At 40.3% G+C, this 21,963-nt stretch overlaps 1 protein-coding gene across 1 annotated transcript; it reads left to right on the forward strand.

Moving 5' to 3' along the window:
- Nucleotides 1-5,962: 5,962 nt before the first annotated feature.
- LOC118429209 (kinetochore protein Nuf2-like) lies at nt 5,963-20,108 on the forward strand. The gene is made up of 16 exons (XM_035839671.1): nt 5,963-6,104; nt 6,742-6,915; nt 7,314-7,388; nt 7,873-7,955; nt 8,109-8,170; nt 8,338-8,435; nt 8,562-8,635; nt 9,542-9,578; nt 9,729-9,785; nt 10,370-10,432; nt 11,917-12,063; nt 14,999-15,114; nt 17,147-17,338; nt 18,035-18,122; nt 18,586-18,660; nt 19,408-20,108. Exons 2-16 carry the CDS (start codon nt 6,778-6,780, stop codon nt 19,471-19,473), a joined length of 1,371 nt encoding a protein of 456 aa, XP_035695564.1. The 5' UTR covers nt 5,963-6,104; nt 6,742-6,777; the 3' UTR covers nt 19,474-20,108.
- Nucleotides 20,109-21,963: the final 1,855 nt, after the last annotated feature.

Raw genomic sequence — 21,963 nt, forward strand, 5'->3', positions numbered from 1 at the left:
TGGAAATTCCTCCAATGACTGTAAAGCCCATTCTTATCCCTTACAACACACGTTTTTATTAGTTTTGTTAAGATTATCCCTATGAAACTGTAGCTCTGTATCAGATGCAATTATGATACTTTATACTTCATAGAATTTTTGTACAATAGAGTTATTACCATATATTTAATCTTTCCAGCGATAAATTCCACACATTGTCATGCGTCACAAAGTCGACTCTAAACCAGCGATTATCAGCTTTGTACAATGTCAACCGTTTCAGTCATACTCTCACCTAATATGACACCTATGAATCAGTAGCTTTAGATATACTAATGCGTGTGTCCAAAAGAGCACCATGTATCTACACTCGGCGGGTTTATAATCCTGGGTTAACTGTAGCACTCTCACCTGGAGGACGTAATTTTCACTCACCGGATGTAAGCAGCAGGAGCCTGTGGATTCCAACCGCTAATCCTCCCATTTGTGACGGATTAAACTGACAGCGGTTAGAGCGAGAGTGACGGATATGACATCACTAGTGTGGCATGCGGCTTACTTGATGATGTTTTAACACGTTCCCGTCACCGAGAGCAGATCCTCTGGCAAGCAGAAATTCTGATGGACCAGGGATTCTATTGGGTCACATGTGGCCACAGGGTTTTTGTTTGTTATTTTAGAACAGGCGAAAGTCTATGAGCGCGCGGATGTCATCCATAAAATTAAGCCAGTGTACATGTGGCCTATAAGCTGGAGTGTTACATGTACACCCAAGGTAGTTTTATGGGCTATACAGATACAGGTCAGAGTAAATGTGAAGATTTAGAACTCGTGTTGCAATGCCCTTCCTAGAGCACCATCATTAGCTTTCCCAAATTGTGTTTCCCAATATATATAGCTGTTATGTTGACTTTTTTTACAATAAAAAAAGTTTTAATCCCATAATTAAGCAGTGGTGAGAAATATATAAACTTTCTATGCGTGGTTGTGGTAGACCCAAGTACACACTGTTCTCTGGACATGTTCCAAGTGCGGTTTTTGCCACCATACGTTTTTGTTAGGTTATTGTCCGGTCAAACACTTCAAAGTCGGTAGCCCTTGTCCAGTCCTGATATCCACACTGCAGGGCAGTAGTTGCGGTACACTGACTTCCCAAAATGAAATTTGGAAAAGGCTACTTCTTAAAGCAAAGATCCCACCTCAAAGGCAAACTCTGTCTATCTATCGTCTTTCCAACACTTAACCATGCGTTTTGCATGTCTGCTGCTTGTAGGCATGTAGGTAACCTTTTACGGTTTTAAATGATTTATTTCAATTAATTGCTCCCTTCTACGCCAAGCCAATCATATCATTCTTACTCGCGTCACGCACGCGCCCATGAGGTACCTATGTCGCTGGCAATGAGCTATCATCAGTTAACGAGAAATTACTCCGACTACTCCCAATTTAACAATTATCAACGCTGGCCCCTTCGTGGTGACGCTTCGCGCCGATAAACCAGGTTTGACGGACGGGCACAGTACGCGGCCGTGTGATGCATAGCGGCGCTGTAGGCTAATGGCTAGCCGTCAGTTACAATCCAGTCAAAATCAGAGGCTTTTAGTCGCATCGTTTTGAAATAGAGATGGGGCGCATAAGTGCACCATTGAACGCACTTCCTGTAGGAAGATAAGCGTTCACTTGGTAATCTTTGATCAAGGTAAGCCTTTTACATAAGGAATACCCCCTTAAAGTCGTAATCAACGTGGCTGTCGATCCAAATTACCACCCAGCAACCTCCAACTAACCGCCACAGTCAGCTCACCCTGTGTCTCAGACGCCTTCCAGATACTTACCGTTTGACTCAGTGGACCAGCACTGACGCAAACACGTCACTGAGTCTTTCGATCAGATGTTGACACGCCTTGCGTGGGTCAGTCATGTAACAGAATTAGTGTCAAAATCTAATTTCACTGGCATCAAGCATTTAATCTAATCCGCGACATGCGTCAGAAACCTTTCAGAGTCCGGCTACTTTCAATTTCAGGGCAAACTTCCAACACCTCCTGTGTATTGACATATAAGTGCACTCACGATGAAGCAGGGTGAACCCATTTGGACCTTCCCCGGGAGCCAGAGGGATGGGGAGGGTCAATGTTCGAATATGTACGTCCTGAATGTCAGCGTAGAGGTCAAAAGTCTCCAAGAACGCGTAAACAGTTGCCTTCTGTTTCATCGGATATTGGTAAATCTTCCTTTTGGTAACTGTAACTGATATCGTGCAAGACGTGAATGATAAAGAGATGAAGAACGAATCAACATGGCTTCGTTTGCTTATCTCTTTCATTTTCTTTCTCATTATTTCTAGAAGATTTGAAAATCCTTTAATACTTCTAATTTTAGGCAGGCCATTGACACGATAGGAGAGGAGAATGGAGCGGTTATATTTGGCTTAATGGAGGAGTGAAACTGATTATAGCATGACATGGAGAAGTGAGAAATGCCGGAAATTGAATCTCACCGTTAGATAGAGCATTATTGACTGTATTCATGAAAAGTGGTCTCTATCAATAGGTTCTTAAATAGACTTAAGCTGCCGACGTGAATTGGCAGGGCACCATATATATATACCATACACACAAGATATAAAGGCGGCATTACAAAATCAATTGCGTTTTGCCTCCAGTTGTCAAAACACTATTAAATGCTCCATCAAGACGGATTTAAGAAACAGGTGGATTTGGAAAGTGAAGCATATGTCAATGACCCTAACTTTCCTGACTTGACAGAGTTGAATACACATCAGTGCTTCTTGGGTTTACATGGTTGATATACCGTTTGGCTAAGTGCAGTACTGATGTTTTTTGTCTGATAAGGCATTTTGCTTAGCATAGAACTATGTACAGTACTGGAGATGGAGAATAGAGGAATACTACGCTGTAAAAATGGGAAATGTTCGCGGGGATTTAATTTTGAGGTAACTTGGTCGAAAACGAAGTGTTCTGGGTGATTTAACGTTCAAGGCTAAAACTGACATGCAGGTTTTACTGTGAAATTGCAAAAATTGCGAACAGAAAGCAATCGCAAACATGCCCCCTTTTACAGTAAAGCGAACAACGGGAATGGTCGGAATTCATAAATAAATGCGGGTATGTTTAGAACGAGACAGCTCCCTGTCAAAATCATAATTTCCACTTGAAGTGTTGTCATCAATTGACTCGTAAGGCTATGTCTTCTGTAAATTACATTAGGTCTACGGCTGTGACAACAACTTACACGTACTGTACGTTTGGAACCGCATTGTTAGCAGCGACACCTAGCTGCAGTGCACAGTGAACCGATCATTATTGCCCTGAAGAAGGTGACAGACGGTCAACACGTCATATTACTCGTTAGTTGTGAATAAAGATATCTTGTTATTCGCCAAACTGATGCAATTATGCAATTATTCGACAACTCTTTATGCATTTTCAAACCGGAGCCCGGTTGGGCAGCTTTCGGGAACTAAAAGTACAATAGAAGAGACAATAAAGCACACAGAACTGAACAAAATTAGTATTTTCTGTATATTCCGTAATTGAGCTTTCATTTTTCGCTTCCGCAAACATCCCGGCCGGGCTCCGGTTTAGAAATGGATCAAGTACTAGTATAGCCTCCATAGCCTCTTTGGGGCCTTTTTTGGGCTCATAATACACTTTTGCTGAGCCCGGCCGGGATGTTTGCGGAAGCGAAAAATGAAAGCTCTATTAAGAAATATACAGAAATTATTCTCAAGACTAGTTTTTTTTTTTCTTCCTATAAGCGCATTTTTTGGGAAATTGATTTACCGCCAGCAGTTTCAGCAGGTGGATGCCTTAAGTCGGTAATGTCCTGGTGCAACTTTCCATTAAGCGGTTCCCGGAAGCAAGTTTTTCAATCAGGAATTCGATGATTGAAGGATCTGAATTACAAAGGCAGGCACAAATTGAATGTATCCTATGCAGGCATTCTTCCCTCAAGACCGGAAGGGAGAGGCGGTGCAAAAGCGAACCTCTTAGACGTTAGTAGACAACCTGGCTGCCCTTTCCTCGCTTTTGCTCCATTCTTCTTTAAAATAACTTTGTAATCTTCAATGGGGAAAGTCCTTGGTCATCCGTACTTAGCAAGATTGAGAAAAAACCATATTCTATACGGCATAAAACGATTAACATTATACGGTTAGGCAGGATTCTGTCATTTCAGGCCACTGTCAAGGACGCCTCTAGCTCTTCTTACTGAAGTATAATATAACTAGTGAAGAATCTAGACGTTACGGCACCGTCACTTGCTATAAGGCGATTCACCATTCTTACTCCGTGTGCGCAAGTCAAGGGTAAAGGCCTCTGGCTTGTGAACAGTTCTTGTCTCGAGTCTCAGAGTCGACGATGCTTTTTACATACGAACGTTCGCGGTTTCTTGCGACAAATCCACACACACACACACACACACACACACACACACACACACACACACACACACACACATACACATACACACACACACACTGCCTCATTGCCTGTACGTGACCTTCGCCGGTTCATTACAAGTTGTCTTACTTTCCCGGCTGTAATTTCCCCCCAAAATTTTCTAACTATGAGTCTCTGATAGAGTGGCAATCAACGACAGTGCCACCGTCAATCATCACTTGAAGTACATATAGTATATTGCTAAACTTTTTTCCAACACGTGAGGTATTCACGGATCAAATTTAAGTACATGTAATTGACATGGACAAACAGTTGATCTTGATGTATGCATATATCTTGTAATGTCCACTTCAGTCTAAACGTATGTGATAGCAACTGCGACGGAAATTGCTCTTATATGTCATACAGCACAGGGCTTTTAAAAGGCCACGTTTTAACGACTTTTCGTGTTTCCAACTTTGCTGCTCGTAACCCTTTTATCACGGCCACCAGCTAAAATTTGCCTTTAAAATTCAATATCATCGACCATCGGGGTTTCCAATTCAGTTTTTGTAATTTCTTTCCCATGACCTTACTACCTGGGTACCTGCAAAGTTGATGACCTGTTCTACCCACGGATTTTTTACTACACCAATAACTGTATATTTTTATTGCCATTGCGAGAAACCGGTGAGTTCATTTCCTTGTAGTACCAACGCCATATGTTCCTGAGGGATTTAGGCAATACTATTTCCTATGCTTTCAGGCTTCCCGGCTATGCAACGGACACATTTGTGAACCCACGCCCAAGTTCAAGCTAAGTTTTGTCAACTTTTCATCCTTTCACTGTTGCAATGCACTCAGTTGTAGTCCATCAAGACCTTGCTCGCACTTCTACAGCGGGCAAAGTCGTCAAGACATTCATGACTTAACTTGCCATTGAGGATAATTAGCATTTAAAAATCGGACTCATGATCATACTACATGCTATCTAACCAGCTAACAGTATCGAAGCTACAAACTAGTGAACATACAATAAGACAACATAAAGTACATTTACATACGTTTTACTGGAAAGGCCAAAGCATGTAAATTATATGTATGACATCCTCTGCAGACTGCAAAATCAATGAGATGGGAAGAAAAAAAAAACATGGGTAAAAAAAGGGCTAGAATGCCAAAATAGAGACCATAAACGTTGTAACAAGAATTTAAGGAACAAAGAAAATTATATGATTACAGCCAAGTCATTCCTGTATTCGGGAAGTGAACTATCTAAAAATGGCCCTAGTGTGGTAGACTGGCATCACTTATCAAGTTGGCAATTACACTCATGACTTCATGGTGGTGCCCTTTTTTATAACTATCCAACTAGTTTCACTTTTACAATTACAACAGTCATTGTTTCCTCGCGAATGTTACTTCTACAAGTACAATCTTTAGGCTACAACACAGCATATTTTCCCATTTTGGTACTTTTTCGTGGTGTTGACCAGCGCGCTGATGCCATCCATACAATTTTTTTGCTGTGGCCTTCAATGATACTGACATGCGCAAAGAGGTTCTCGTTCCCTGGGAACGAGCTGACGCAATGATCACGTGACCTAATTTGACACCAGAACGAGGCTGCGCGGCCAGTACAAATTACGACGCCATCTTGTTGTCGGTGGTTTGAAAATACGAGAGTTGGACTGCAACCTTCGTTTCTTTCTCTTTCACGGGGTGAGTTGTTTTACGACGATTGTAGAACAGATACGTATGCCATGTGCAGAGTATGTGATGTCCAAATTTGACTGGTGTTGTGTTTACACTGTATAATCACGGCACAGCATTTGAAACTCGGTTTATACATTATATAAATTTAGGGTAGATGCCCCCCTCCCCCAAACACTCATTTACACGATGATTTTAGACAGTATTTTGTAATAGTATAAGTCTACATATAGCCATTATTACCTGCCCAAATAGAATTATGATAAAATCATAACAGATTGTGAGTGGTTTTCGTTGTTATGTTGTATGCACTACCGACGAAAATAGACTTGTTTTCTCGGTATGCGTTTGATTTATGGGATTTTTGTCAGTGTCATAATATTTTTATGGTTCGAACGTAATTTCTTGCCAGCTGCTCCACTGTATGGTTATTTTCTACCGCTCCCCTCACTATTCATTATCAAATCTATATTTTTGTTCTGGCAAGAGAGAAGTTAATTCTTCTTTATCAAGAAAGCAAAGAAATGAAATAATTTGGACACACACAAAGTAAACTCTTGTCTGTACAGTAGCCCATTTATATATGTAGAGAACGTCCCACCAGGCCATTAACTTCATGCACTAAACTCCCCCTACACACCCACAGGTCCTTTACCTCCTGTTGCCCAGTAGACAGATCAAGATGGAGAACCTCCCACCAGGCCACGAGTATTTTGACTTCCCGCGGCTGCCCATACCGCAGATCGCGCAGGAGTGTCGTGATGGTGCCCTGGGACCGGACGCCACCTGGCTCTCCGAGGACCACCTAAAGAAACCAGAGGTACGTTAAGACTAGATGCCAGAACGTCAAGTGTGGATGCCAGATCCATGGGGGGCAAACTAATTGATACCAATCCTGTCTGCTATACCCTTCAGCATGCAGGTTCTAATAGTAATAGTATACAACATATCCCTGAGCCCCACTCAAAGACTTGTTGTTAAATGTAAACTAATGTTAAAAAATAAATGTTACATCATGACTGTTAAGAAGACTTCATATTTGCCAGTATCACTATCAGGAGGGTTACCAGAATTAGAATAGTCCATGTTTGACTGCTCAAACTATTAAAGTACTTTTGTACAGTTATTTATGAGATGAGTATACATGCAAGGTTGGGACTGGGATCTGTGCATGTATATCCTTATGACAAGGCTAACACCCTTTTCTCCCCTCGACAGGTGGACACCATACAGAGTATATATGCTATCATACTGCAGTCTGCCCTCGGCATCACACAGGAGCAGATCACTCAGGTAACATTTTATGTACAAATTTTTTTGGTCAAGAATTTCAAGAAACTATTTTTTCAACATTTCTTCAAAGGGAGAAGGTCGTCAAGTGAAATCTATGGAGTCTGGGGGTGATACCGGTACAAAACCATTTTTTCTTGTTGGACCTTGTCCAGAAAAAACGGACCTACAAAAAAATCAGTGAACCAGATTTTGGACTGATTGGAATGGAAGATGAACAGATTATATTTTGGGAAGCAATATTGGGGGCTTAGAGTACCAGTCCAGAAAAATAACGAGCAAGAGCAAACTACAGTCAAACTTGGTCTGAGTTAACAGAAGCAATTAGTGTTCTTTGCATTATTATTTAGTGTTCTTGCCCATTCACAAGTTTCCACATGAAAATTAAAATCAGGCTCACATCCGAACATATACTGTACCTGAATTTTCTGTACCCATCTCCAATGGAGCCTGAATATGATTTGATGCCAGGTGTTTTCTGTTGCAGGTACAGTTTGAGGGGACAGAAGAACTGGAGCACAAAGACATCCATGAGGAGGCTATCCCTCAGATTCACTTCTTCTTTGCCATGTAAGTTCAACGTACATGTCATGTGTAGTGTCTAAGTTCTCACCTTACAATATTATACTGTATACTGTAATGATCAGGTAGTTGAGCCATTGATTCTGTTTCAAGTACTGTTTTGATACTATTTACTATTGCTCTCTTTTTTTTGTTCTCCAGGCAACGTTTTATGTATTCATGTGGAGCACGGGACTTCAAGATCAAGGACATTCTGGATCCAAGTGTGTAATGTTATTGTATTCATTTTTCTCAGCAATATATACTTATTCTGTTTATTATGGCTGTTTTATGCACATTTCATTTACCTTTGTTGTTGTTTTTTTAATTTGCTGTTGAAATTGTTTTTGATTCACACGTCCTTTTTTTGTATTTGTGCTCTTTTCTTCAGAACCCAAGAGAACAACCAAGTTTCTGAGTGCTGCAATCAACTTCCTGAAGTTCCGCGATCAGCGATTGCAGACGTACGAATCAATCAAGGAAGAAAAGGTAGCTCTTATCCACCCTCCATGTCAATTTGAGTCGACATTGGTGTTCATCAGCCATGTTACGCCTCAGGATGTTGTAAATGTGGACTTGATGATGTGATTGTTCTGTTGATACGGTATTGAACAGGTTGCAGTGCAGGAAGAATATGCCAGACTACAGAAGAGTAATGACGAGCTGCGGGCAAAAATCAACCAGATCAGGTAAAAGTCTGTTTAGTGTTTCCTGGGAGATTTGAAGAGTAGAGTTTCAAAATGATGCTCTCAGCAGGGATATAGCATATCTCACTGCTACAGAGTGAGACTTAAAGAGAGTGTAGTACTGATATTGCAGTCGTGACATCCACAGGCATGTACTTCAAAAGTTACTTTTAAGTTCCATGTGATTTAATTTTGCAGTAAGGAGAAGTGGCGTGTTTGCCATGACTTGAGTTTGCAATAGTGCTATAGTTGCATATAGCTGAAACACTAATGCCTTTACTAACAGCCAGCCACTGTAAACTTGAATGCACTTGCAGTATACTGTACAGCAAAGTTGGGAAGACAAGGCAGTTTCTAAAGCTTTAATGCATCTATGCCTGTCAACAATGCACCTATCAACAATTCCCCTGCTGGTAGCTAGGAATCCGGGATGCTGCAGCTAGCCCCCTACTAATTGTTTGTCTTGACAGTCTTGTCTTGTCTTGTCACATTTATCAGATAGATACTACAATATAGAATAGGGCTTCAAATACATGCAAGGTCATACTTGCATTTGTGCAAGTAAGTTTGAAACTTACTCAGAGGACTTTTTGGTTGTGTCATCTAAAAGTTGCTACCATGAAGAATGGCAGAATTTAGCTGTCAAACACAGTTTGCAAAGTGATCTATTTTGTAATTTTAGTCATTACTTCTTTAGTCACGGTGCAAGTTAAATGCCCAATTGTGGGTTCCTACTGAAATTACTGGTATAGACCATTTGATGCCATCAGTTGTTAGAGTTATGAGTGCAATAACCTTGTTTCTGACTTTGCTAGGATATGGCGTTATCAGTGTGACTGTGAAGTACATTGTATGTCAGTGGAACAGGTACATTGTGTGACCCAACATTTGACATTTGAATGTCTACAGGGCAGCAAGAGCTGAGCATGAGCCACAAGTCCGTGAGGTGTGTATTAAACATTTGCAGAACTGTCTAGATCAAGTTTTGTTCGATATTTACTTCTTGTATATGAAATTTCAAGATAGATCTTTGTGGAGTGGATTTTGTTTAAATATATTGATCGTTTATTGAGTGTTATATATGCATTTTTCACAGGTCCAGCAAGAAGTGGACAAGTTAAAAGCTGGCATACAGGAGGGCCAGAGACATCAGGTAAATTGTGCATGGCTATGTCACAACATTTCTTTCTATGTAATAACTACACCATATGTTTACAGCAAACTATTGTCTTGGCACATAGTTAAAAGAACAGACTAGAGAGGATTAGGGGATGAACTTCAGTGGCAATATTTGATCGTTCAACAGTTGGTGAATAATTGATTCTGTTGCTATTGTCCACTGCTTTTTTCTTGCTTTTTTCATCCGTGTTTTTCATCCCTGCAAAGCAAAAACTTTCTCCAATTTCACACACACACACAGGTGCACGAAACTTATCCTTCCTGCCAGTGCCAAGCAGATAATTAGAATTTGGCAGACAGTAAGTTCCTGTGTGACCACACAGAAATCAAACATCTTCACTTGCCAAGCAAGGGGTTTTTACAGACCAGAATCAATAGCACAATTTCCGAAGGAACTAAACCACCTTTCTGTACACCCCACCACCTGTTAAAACATACATGAGATCAAACTGTGTGACAAATCTCAGCAGAAGAAACTGTTGACATCTAATATTTGTAGTGCTATTGTTCAGCGCAGAATCCAAATGTGACTGTATATCACTGTTATTATCTCTACAGGAAACCCAGTCTTCAGCCATGGCAGAGATGGAGAAGACTATTGAAGGAAGGAATACCAAATTGGTACGTATTACTCCTGGCAAATCACATGGAGAGAACATTTGTTTCCATTTCATTAGAGAACTTTTCTTTTACTTTAATGTATTTGCCACAGGCACTTTGACATTATTGTTCCCATGAGTTATTTTTATAGGTTTAATGGTTTCTAAGTTCTGAATCATGGTGCAAAATATACTTAGTCTAGCAGTGCCATGGTAAGTTCAAGACTGAAAAAAAGGTCACTTGTATATAAGTTGTAAAAATAAATATACGTATACCTGAAGCTTGAAGGAAAAGTCCAAGTTTCATTCTGAATGGATGTGTTTCACTGAAAGATGGTCCTATGGTTTCATTGCCACTCCAGAAATCGCTAGACTTTTGGCCCACAAAACTTCATCATTCCTGTATACTATTATACATGTACAACTTAGGGTCATTGTGAATGACTTTATCACCAAACTGCATCTTTAGATCGAGGCAGCTTGAAATATTGCCGGTGAATCGGTGCCCTGAAAATTCAACTTACAATCCGTCTTCCTTATGCGGTGGTGGAATGACTTGCAAAACTCTTGCACATTGAAATGGAGATGAAGAAACCCAGTTCTGAATGCAACTACATTTTGTATTGTCACCCAAGTGTAAAAGGCTATCCACAAAATAACCTCTCTCTAAGATTCCCTGCTGGCTGCTCTTTTTGAACAAGTCTATCTCCACATAGTTAGGTTCCCTTGAACGGAGATGTGCTGTATATAACCAAGCCTCCATGAATACATGAATGCCACCCATTAGTCTTGTACAGGTGCTGGTATTTAACATGTCCCACATGCCAGTCAGGGGGTTGGCTTGATGCCCGATGTCTTTGTTGGAGTGCTTATGTATAAGGCCTTGTCAGACATGTATCTGATGTATGTGTGCAGGTGTGCGACCCCAGCCGTCAAACCAAGTCATTAAGCCGTACAGTTGTCACAACTGGACTAAATTGTAACCATTTTCCTACGACACGGGGCCAGAGTCATTAAGGGTCGGCTGCTTGTGGAATATAGAATAAGCACTATGAAGTCTCCAATGTGAAAAAGGGCTATTGTTGATTCCTAAGTGGAGGGCTTCAATTTGGAGGTTCTAATGGGCATAGCTATGGAAATATAAAAGTGTTCCACATCAGAGAACATGCCTGACATGATTTACTGAATCATCGCAAAATGGAGGACTTCAAATCGGAGAGAGTCATCAAGAATCCATTAGAAGTAGGCGAAATGTGAACCTTGAGGCATTGTGCATCAAGGACATCAGAAAAATGGCAGCAGGGTAAAAAGGGCAGGTTTGCCCCAATCTATCACCTGATTGTTAAAGGTGAGTGCTTCTGGGCAGGATTTCCCCCTAGAAGGTTGTCCTGATAGTAGAGTTATAAGTAGTGTGAATTTGAATATCACATAAAGTGATTGGATTACTCTGCTAAAAGCCTTGGTTTATCGCCATCATCAGTTTAAGGTCTTGTGCTTTGTCATCAGGCTCGGCTGAAGGATGACATCAAGAGCACCAAAGAGGAGGGGGACAAGCTGCGCTCCAAGATCGTGCAGTCTCCCGAGAGGATGAAGGGGGAGATGGGGAGGATGGAGAGGAGTATCAAAACTCTAAAGGTCACCAAGGAGCAAAAGGTACAACCACCATGATAAACCCATATGTCATGTGGATAACATTTCTTCATCTGTTTTAATTTGGATGATGTACAATGTGTTAACGGGAAGTGGAATACATGTTCCATCACCACAAAAGTTGCTGAATGGTTAGATGTTTCAGATAGCATCCACTATCTTTTTTCAGTTACTGAGACAAAGTGGATGCTGTCTGAAACATCTATCCACATGCTTTTAGAAACTTTTTATCTCATAACCTGGATGTCTAAACTTCATTGACATAGCAGCTCCATGATAACATTGTATTTGTTAAAGACATGCTACAGGCAAAGTAGCTCAATTTATGACATGGATGTCCAGGATGAAGGTAAGCCATCCAGGTAATAAGATATGGGTGTAGCTGTTTGGTGTAGCTTCATTTATCGTTGAACCACAGGCACAGTCCCAAATTAAGTTTGGTTGTTTCATGAATTCAGCATCAAAGCCAGCTAAACACAACAGGGTTTCAAGTCGATATGAAACTTTAGGATAGCCTGAAGTGTCTGTCAGAACACAATATTACTTGCTACTCAGCAGAGTACAGAATTTACAACCTCTGCCTACAGACCTTGGACTGAACTGAACTGACTTATCTTAAGATTAGGTTTTGTAGCTAGAGTTATGTGAAGGCATATTAAGATATGGATGATGATGACTTTTCCGGCAAAAGGTGGTTTGCAAACTCCTCTGAGAGCCATCTGGCTTTATCTAGCTATTTGGTAATGGTAGGGCTTTTCTGCTCAGCGTGCAATTACTTGTATTTCATGTACTGCATGCAGTGTGATATATATGAAAGTCGAGATGTAACTTCTCTTCAAAAGCAACTTCAAAGAAACACTATACATTGTATGTAAGATCTAGTAATGAATGGCAAAAGATAGGTAAAGTTTCGAAGCTTCAAAGCTGCCCACTATTCAATGTTGCAGCTAGACAAGATGAAGATTTATGGGTAGTGGCATGAAATTGAGTACTTCTTCAAAGATAAAGATGAACACTACAATCGTGCAGAGATTTTTCCACAGCATAGAAGTGAAGGGCAAGTAAGGAGAATGGCCTGAGAGAGTGTGAGCTGTTTTACTTCAGTTCTTCAATATTCTTTTCTGACCTTTATTTAACATTGATACATCTTCGGGCTAAGCCGTTTTTCAAGACTTGTGAAGGGTGGAGGAGGTCAGAGGTTTTAATTAAGGGTTAATGACCCGCCCCGAGGTGTATATTGTGTCATAATGCCTGGTCCTTTGCTATAACCACCGAATAAAACCACAGAGTGAGCAAAGCGAACGAGGTGGTTTTATGAGGTGGTTATAGCAAAGGATCAGGCATTATGACACCATGTACACCGAGGAACAGGCGGGTCATTAACGTTATTATCATATGGCCTACCCAAACTTGCAAACTCCTGTATGACGCATAGATCCCTTGGTACTATATGTGTGAATTCCTTTGTCGAATTTCTGAAAGTTCACATTTGTTCCTTGGTACATACATTTGTTTACAGATTGCAGTTTGAAACCAAAATTTCCACAGAAAATATTCAAAACATTGTTGTCTTTTGCTTTTTAGAACAACAAAACTCATTATCAATGTTAACAGAAGGAGCTATTCCCTCCAGGCCTCGAAATTAACTTTTTTCCCTATTGTCCCAGAATTGTTCCCAAAAATAAATTCCAATCGTCCCGAAGTGACGATGGATGGTCCCAACTTGGAAGTATGTATTACAACAATAAATATAATGTTGAGTCAGACTCAGAGTACAAAATTTCTGTATAACTAGTTGTCAATTACATATATATATACAATAAACTCAAAATCAACGCAGATTCAAACGTGTCTTGTCCAGAAATTTGAGACAAACCAAACATAACAAGTGGAGGTTGGGAAGAAAAACTTTTTGACTGGTGATTTTGGGCCATCAGAAGGAGAATTATTATCTTCTGACATTAAAAATGTATGTACTGTTTGTGTAGAACTTTAAGACTTACATGTCAAATTTCCTTCTGAAGATTTTACTCCATGTAAATAAACGCTGTTGCGCGCAGCTGGGAAAATCCTTTTTTTAACCTCCTTGGGAGAATCGAGCAGATCATCAGTAAATAACTTAATAAGCTGCCACCAAGCTCCCGTAACCCCAGTTAACTTCTTAATAAAAACACTATACGACATATTACAGAGTCTAAAATGTTTCCAAAAATTTTTCTCCGGTAAGATAGCATAATGTTTTCACTAAATGTTTATTGAGGTTCATGTGCCAGGATTTCCATGCACAATATGCGCTGTAATACACTAGACTTGGGGAGCACGGATCTATTCTGGGGGGCTTTTGAGAGTCGAAAACTGATTTTTTTCATTCTGCAAATTTGCAGATTGATTTATTTTTCTTCTGTAATCTTGAAAATCTATCTGTAAATTGCAGATTGCAGACGGGTATTTCGAACACTGGGGTTTACATTCTGATGTTGATTATTTTTCTATCGTCCCAAAAAAAGTCCCAAAGTGATTTTCTAGTGTTCCCGGCCTAAATTTTTGGTGCCCCGGGCCTACGGGAGACTATGTTAATTTCGAGCCCTGCCCTCCCTGCAGTCTGTACTTATTCCCTCTGCTCTGGCATATGTTTCGCTCCTTTTGATTGGCCAAACCCTACATATCTTTTGTGTATCGCTCAGTCTGGTTGGTCAGAATGAATTGACACCGGCACCGGTGTCGATTTCCATCACTGGAGGAGGATACACACCGGCCTGGCCGGAATCTAAGTGTTACGGCGTCATAACCAACGTGGAACGGGGACTTCTGTTTGGTCCGCGTCGCCTGGCTATATGATAATAGTAATTTACAATTAAACAATCCATGATCACTTTCGAAATACAAATAGCTAACACTAAGTTGATTGTCTTTAATATTGTTGTTTGTGACTGTCCAGGGCCAGAGACTGGTGGAACTACATGAACAGCAGCACAATAACCAGTCCATGGGTGAGAACTGTCAGCAGGGGCTGAAACTCATCTCACTTATCCAGGCAGAGTGTGATGAGCAAAGGTGGGTACCACAGGATTCTTTCTTCTCCCATGTTCCATCATCCTATTATAGTGAATCCAAATTTCTTAGTGAGCCACAGTAAGTGATATAGATGCAACCATTGTAAGGGGTCCTGGGGCATCTAACTTCCATGGTGCCGAGTTTTTGAGAATTTTAAGTTAAAATGGTGCATTCTAAGGTGCAAAATTACTGTCAGAGAGGTCACAAATAACCTATTGGCATCCCTGGTCAATCAGAATTTCATACTTGTCAGAGGATCTGCTCCCCAGTGTAAGGGCGACTAGTGCGTCCAATTTCTTCTTATTTTAAGAAAAGCGTGTCCAAATGAGCATGCCTGTTTACCATGGAAAACATACCGCAGCATTATAACCAGTATACAGCACAATTTGCAACCATTTGTAATGACCATGCAGAATTGACTGGCACAACAGCAGATGTGTCCCCATTACAACAAAGACTTTGCTTTCTTTGATCTGGAAGACAGAGCCTAAATCGTTTTAAGTTTCTGGAATGGGGAGACTTTCTCAGATATCTGTGCCTTTCATCTGCATAAAACAGTCTTTGCAGGCAAACAGCCAGCCATACATCTTCAATTGCAAAGAAAATTTGTTGCTGTTCAAAGCGTTTTAGATGTCAGTGATTGGGACTTCAAAGTGTTGTAATGTTTTTCTGCAGCAGTTTACTCTTTTTCGTCACTAAGTTGATGTTATCATGATCTATATTTGTAGGAAATGCAACATGGTTTTGCATGGATCAACAGTTTTCAAATTCACTGTCTTAATCAGATTCAGCTGATGCTTATGTAAGACTTTCACAAGTACAAAATCATACGAATGCACACTAGTTTGTTCCTCTTTATTATTGAGCCATTTTGTTTCCATCATGTATGCTCTGCACCTGTTTGTTCTTGTCCCCATTAATTGTTCTTTTTACATCTATTGCGTCAGTAACTGTTACCATCATTTGGCATTTAACTCTAGTTTTCCTTGCTGATTGGTTGTCTTACCCCCCTTGTCCGATCGGGCAAGTACGATTTTTCCATCAGTGAGATTTTGATATACGTACAATGTACTTGTTACTTTTCACAGTCGTGGCATCAAGCTGATTGTTCAACACAGAAAAATGGAGCCAATGATAAAACAATTCCATTACTGGAAGTAAAAAAAGTACATAGAATCGTTGGTCTTTAAATTTGGGGCAAGTGAAAAGTTAAATTTTTTATGTGATTATCCGATAAGACAGGGTTTGTCAAGTTTTCTAAAATTCACTTTTCCTATCGGACAAGCACATAAAAAATTTACTTGCCCAATCCAATTTTCACTTGCCCAAAATTCAAATGTCGCTGTTTCTAGAATATGCATTTTCACATCCAGCAATGGAATTCTCCGTTGACCATTGCTTGATGTCATGACAAGTAACAAGTATGACAAAATTGCACTCAATCAATGGAAAAATCTTCCTTGCCCAATCGGGCAAGTGGGGTAGGTCATGCACTTGCCCGAACAGCAATTCACTTGCCCTGGACAAAAGGGCTAGTGGACTTGTCCAACCCTGATAAGACAAGTGAAGTTTAGAAAACTCGTCAGGGTTAGACAAGTTTTCAAAAATTCACTTGTCCTATCGGGCAAGTACATTCAAAATTTAATTGCCCGAACCAAATTTTCACTTGCCCAAAATTTAAATTACATATTTCTATTTGTTTTCACTTTCATAAATTTTCACTTTTGTTAAGAGACCACGTCTAGCGAAATAAGAGACTTTAAATGAGGACAGCAACAACAACAAAATCGATGTCTCTACTGGCTTAAAAATGACATGGTCAATATAGGCGGGCATTCAGCCTCATGTGCTGTCACACTCAGTGGTAATTTGAGCTGGTCACATCTGGAAATTCTTACTTGCCCGTCGGGCAAGTGGGGAAGCACTTCTGCTTGCCTGAACAGCACTTTTACTTGTCCGGGACAATCGGGCTAATGGACTTGGTAACCTTGCTTGTAAAACCCTGCCTTCTGCCCATCACACCCCTCCCCAGGAAAGCGAACGCGGCCCTGATGAAGATGCGTGACCAGGTGGTGGCTCAGAAGGAGGTTCTGCGGGACGTGACCACGCGAGAGAGCCAGCTGAAGCGCCAGCTGGGCTCCAAGCAGGAGAAACTCACCAAGTTCAGCCTGCAGCACAAGAACAAACTCTCCGCAGCACGGGAGACATCAGCCGTCACCAGAAAGTGAGCACAAACTTCTGTAGTACTGGAAATGCATTCACTTTCGCCATGGTTTTATCCCATTGTTTTAAGGTTGCAGTCAAACTAATTCCGCTGTGCTGTAGAATTACTGATACAAAACACATATTCACAGTGTTACTAGTTGTATAATTTTGTGTCAATACAAAAATAAAACCACCACAAACATTTAAGGAGTTTCAGCAATCATCCTCATTCCACAAACTTTTCTGTAGTGGACCCCAACAACAGTATAGATTGATATCCCAAAATCTTACCCCATTCGTTTCATATCATATCATACTATACATTGTACATAAAGAATAACGTACATTGTACATAGTATTGTCAAAATGTTACATGTACACTGTGGCTACCAATTCTAGATATGGTTGACAATGGAGAATCCTTCAAAATCACGAAACATCAGGATTTGAAGTTTTTTCTTTATCTGAGTGCAGATCTTTAGAACTGAGGAGGATATGCATCCAACATGTACATCCTAGTACAATACAAATTCCACGATTCCCAGATGGCTTACTGTAAGGAACAAGCATTTGACAATTCAGCAATAAGTACAATTTGATTAGTAAATGTGGACTCTTATTGGAATTTGATAATGTAGAAGAAAAGTTTTCATAGTACAGAGTTTGGAGTGCTGACTTTAGAGGTAACTTTTAACTCCCACCACTCATTCCCCAGGGAACAGGAGATGTACCAGCCCTACATGCAGGAACTGGAGAGGGACATTGAGGAGATAGAGATGCAGAAGTGCCAGTTGGAGAAGCAGGTATGCACACCTCATTATGTCTCAGTTGTCACCAGTGGGAAGGACATTTCAGCATACAGGTCTTTCATTTCCTTGCGGTAACAGGCAATTTCACTGCTAGAGTGGAGATGCCTTTATCTGATAATGGGTCGGCTGTATCACTATAGATTTGTCCCCACCTGTGGTCTACATGTAGGTCTAAATTTACAATTTCTCTGCCTCCACTGTTAGAAGATCAGAGTTGCAATAGCATGAGTTTCATTGCTTGACACAACCCAGGATTTATGCGTTCAAAAATTTATTTTTTTCTTGAATCATGGAGTGAAACTCGGTACCACCAAATACAGTAGATAGCTTTTAAACAATGTTTGCAGGTAAATGTTCACAGGTTAGCCATGACTGGTTGTTCAGCATGATATAAATGGTATTTGTAATATGTATGGTCATTTATGAAACATGACATGTATGTTTTGAACTGTTTCAGCTTGCAGAGAAAGAGGAAAGCCACCAGGGTGTGATGAACACCTTCACAGACAAGTACAGGGAACTTCTGGACTCGGTGAGTTTCTTACATCCATAATCATAGTTTCAAACCTGAAATGTGTTCAGAAGTAGTTTGACGCATGTTTTTTCAACAAAACTTTTATAGAAGAAAACTTGCATGTAGTAAAGATAAGGGGAGCATCCATGGTGCAATGGTTAGTGTCCCTGCCTCTGGACCCAAATGCTTACCTGACATCTATATGTACATCTATGCCTACTGAAGAGGTTTGCAGTCCTTATACCCCTGTCATATTATCCACGATCTTCGGATGTATCAATGGAAAATTGGCCATATCTAAAATTGACAGAGGATTGTGCGTATTTTTCACCTGAAAACTGTCTATTTTACATACAAGCCATACCTTGTACAATTGTTGTGCAATGAAGTTATTATTATAAGCGAGGCTTGGGCGATTGCCGCAGAATCATAGTCCGATCGATTTTCGCCAAATGTGACAGGGGTATTAGGACAGGCCCAGGACACTAAGCCATGATCATTGTGCTCATCAAAAATAGCTTTGCAAATTTCTCCATTACAATGAACCTGTAAATACTGTACATATTGTTTGTCACAAACAATATGTACAGTATTTAGAGGTTTGATGTAAAGTGAAAATCTAATGTCTTCTATCTATGTCATGACCATCGTAAGATTAGCTCTCAGTCAACCAATCTGGTTCAAAATTAGTTTCTATTTCTTTGCATTTGATACACAACATGATATGTACATGTATGTCTCATCGCTATTTTCATTATTCTTCAGCTGGACCTCTATCACTCCAGAATCGCTGATGTTTGGCAGAAAAACCTCCCCATGCCAGAAGATTAAACAAGACAAGAAACTCTTCAGTACCTTTTTGATAGAAGTGACCATGATAGAGTGTTTTAAGTTACTACAATGTGTCCTATTTAGCACTATTTTTAAAGAGTCTCTAGTAGAAGAAAATGTAAATGAGTAGTATTCTGTGTACAAATCAGCATTCTAACGTAGACTAGGATATACCTGTTTATTTCTTACACCATTTGATTAGTTGAATAATTGTACTGATATTATATCTGTCTTAAGAGTGTACTCAAAACTTACTTTGAACAAGGATGTTATATAAGGTCCTTGCTTTGAACATCTACGATTGAACACTTTGTCTTTTTTAGATTTCTTCTGACATCTCAATTTTTTAATGTTATGTTTACTCATGTCTTAGTGTTCTTGTTAACTGTCAAACTTTGTCAAGCATTGTTCACATATCTTCTACACACACACATATAGTTTTCCCTTACCATTATGAATGGAGGATAGGACTAAAAGTTTTCTAGCTTGTCCTCTTGTACATCCCTTACATGTATATACATTTGTACCATGGGTCCTCCCATACAATTTGTTATGATTGAACAAGTAGGGTTAGGCCATACTCTAATGAAGTAGTTGTCAGAGATGTATGGAAATAAATTTAGTTTGATGACAGATATTTTTTTAAGTTATTCTTTTTGCTGTCAGTAGAAGTTTGCTGAGAAACACATATCGCTATCCCTAGTGGATGTTGTTACCTTGCTGCTTAATAAGGTCTTTGGCAAGGCACAATAATCCACTTTTATTTCCTTCCTCTGATTGCACAGAAGACCATTTGGCACAGAGTTTAGGTCAATCTATAAAATTGAGTTTGTACAGCTTCTTTAGTTTACAGCTTAATCCGACATGTCTTCAGTTTGCTAGTCGCATTGTGTGCAGTAAACTCAGGCCCATTAGCATTACACAGCCATCTCAGGACCGGGAATGTGTAGGTTTTCATGCACTGGAACCATCATGGTAACATGGAAACTTATAGCATCTGCGGATCTGTGATATTGGGCTTACGAATGTGGCACTTCACACCTCCTGGAATCATCCAAAATGACTGAACGTACAGCATAAGGAAATCAGTGCAATATTGCACAGACTCTGGCACTAAAAGCAATCAAACCTCACGAAACTTCTTGGCTCTTGATCAGACTTATAACTTGCTACAAAACTCCGTGCAATTTCAGACTCATGTATTCCTGAACTTCAAATGCCCCCCACTCCCCTAGGTTCAATATGTTCAAATTACATTACACAGAAACAGCGATATCTGTCTAATTGTTGTGCAGTCTCCAAGGCTCCATGACCTTATAAAATCCCCCTACTCTCTAGGCGCTAGCTCAAATTAAACTTGTGGTATCAGACTCGTGAGTTGGGTATCATCCAGCCACGAAAATCGTCCTTGGCATTGGAAGGTAACGTCACCTGGAAACGTGATTGATGGCAAGTTGGGGGAACTCCATCGTTTCCTGCCCAGGGTCGATTTGTTGACCAGATCATTCTTGTCGCATCTACACCTATGGGTGATTTCAACGATGGTCTCTATAACATTCTTTTAGTCGAGCTTCTAATTCGCTTGAAATATCCATGAAGCTCAACTGGTAACATCCTTAACGTTGTGCCCCTGCTTCTAACTTGGTAAGGTAACGTCACATTTCTAAACCGGGGCCCGGCCGGGCTATTTGTAGAAACGAGAAATAGAAATGTATACGTGAAAATATACGCAAATAATGCCTACGACTTTTCTCTTTACGTCTTGTGTAGTTTGGTGCTTTTTGTATCATATTTTCGTTCCCGAAAGCTGCCCGGCCGGGCCCCGGTTTGGGAATTGTGACGTAGGCCTATAGTCTGGGTCATATTTCCAAGCCGGGGCCCGGCCGGGATGTTTTAAGAAACCAAAAATCAAATTGTATACCTAATAAGATACACAAATTATGCCCTTGTATCTTGTTTTGCATATTTTTATGTCTTTCATATCATTTTTTTCGCTCCCGAAAGCTGCCCGCCCGGGCCCCTTTTTTTTCAAATGTGACCTAAGCCTAACTGGGAGACTCTGCTGATTGAATAAAGTAGGGCATCTAGATCTCTGTTGAGGCTGCACCTGTCTTTCAGGATGGACGTGAAACGGGGGTATATGTTCGAGTAGCTGCCTAGCTAGCAAACCCCTCCTTGTAGAAATATACCCTGCTACTGAAACAAGGAAACTTACTGCCCTATATGCCACTAGGGACTTGAAAGGTCTGAAAACGAGCGAATCAGGATCTCCGATGCAGGGTACTTGAACGTCCCTGGCATTGGAAGTGAACATCTCCCGGAGATCGGAATGATAGTAAGTTCAAGAAACTCGTTTGTTGCCCAGGATTGATCTACATGTAACGTTACATTACAGATCATTTGCCAGATATAGTAACGATTTCAACGATGCTATTTGAATTCTGAGTATATATGCTGAGAATATTTTTTCTAGTATTTTGTCAATCTAAT

The sequence above is a fragment of the Branchiostoma floridae genome, chromosome 13 (genome assembly GCF_000003815.2).
Source record: "Branchiostoma floridae strain S238N-H82 chromosome 13, Bfl_VNyyK, whole genome shotgun sequence".
NCBI lineage: Eukaryota > Metazoa > Chordata > Leptocardii > Amphioxiformes > Branchiostomatidae > Branchiostoma > Branchiostoma floridae.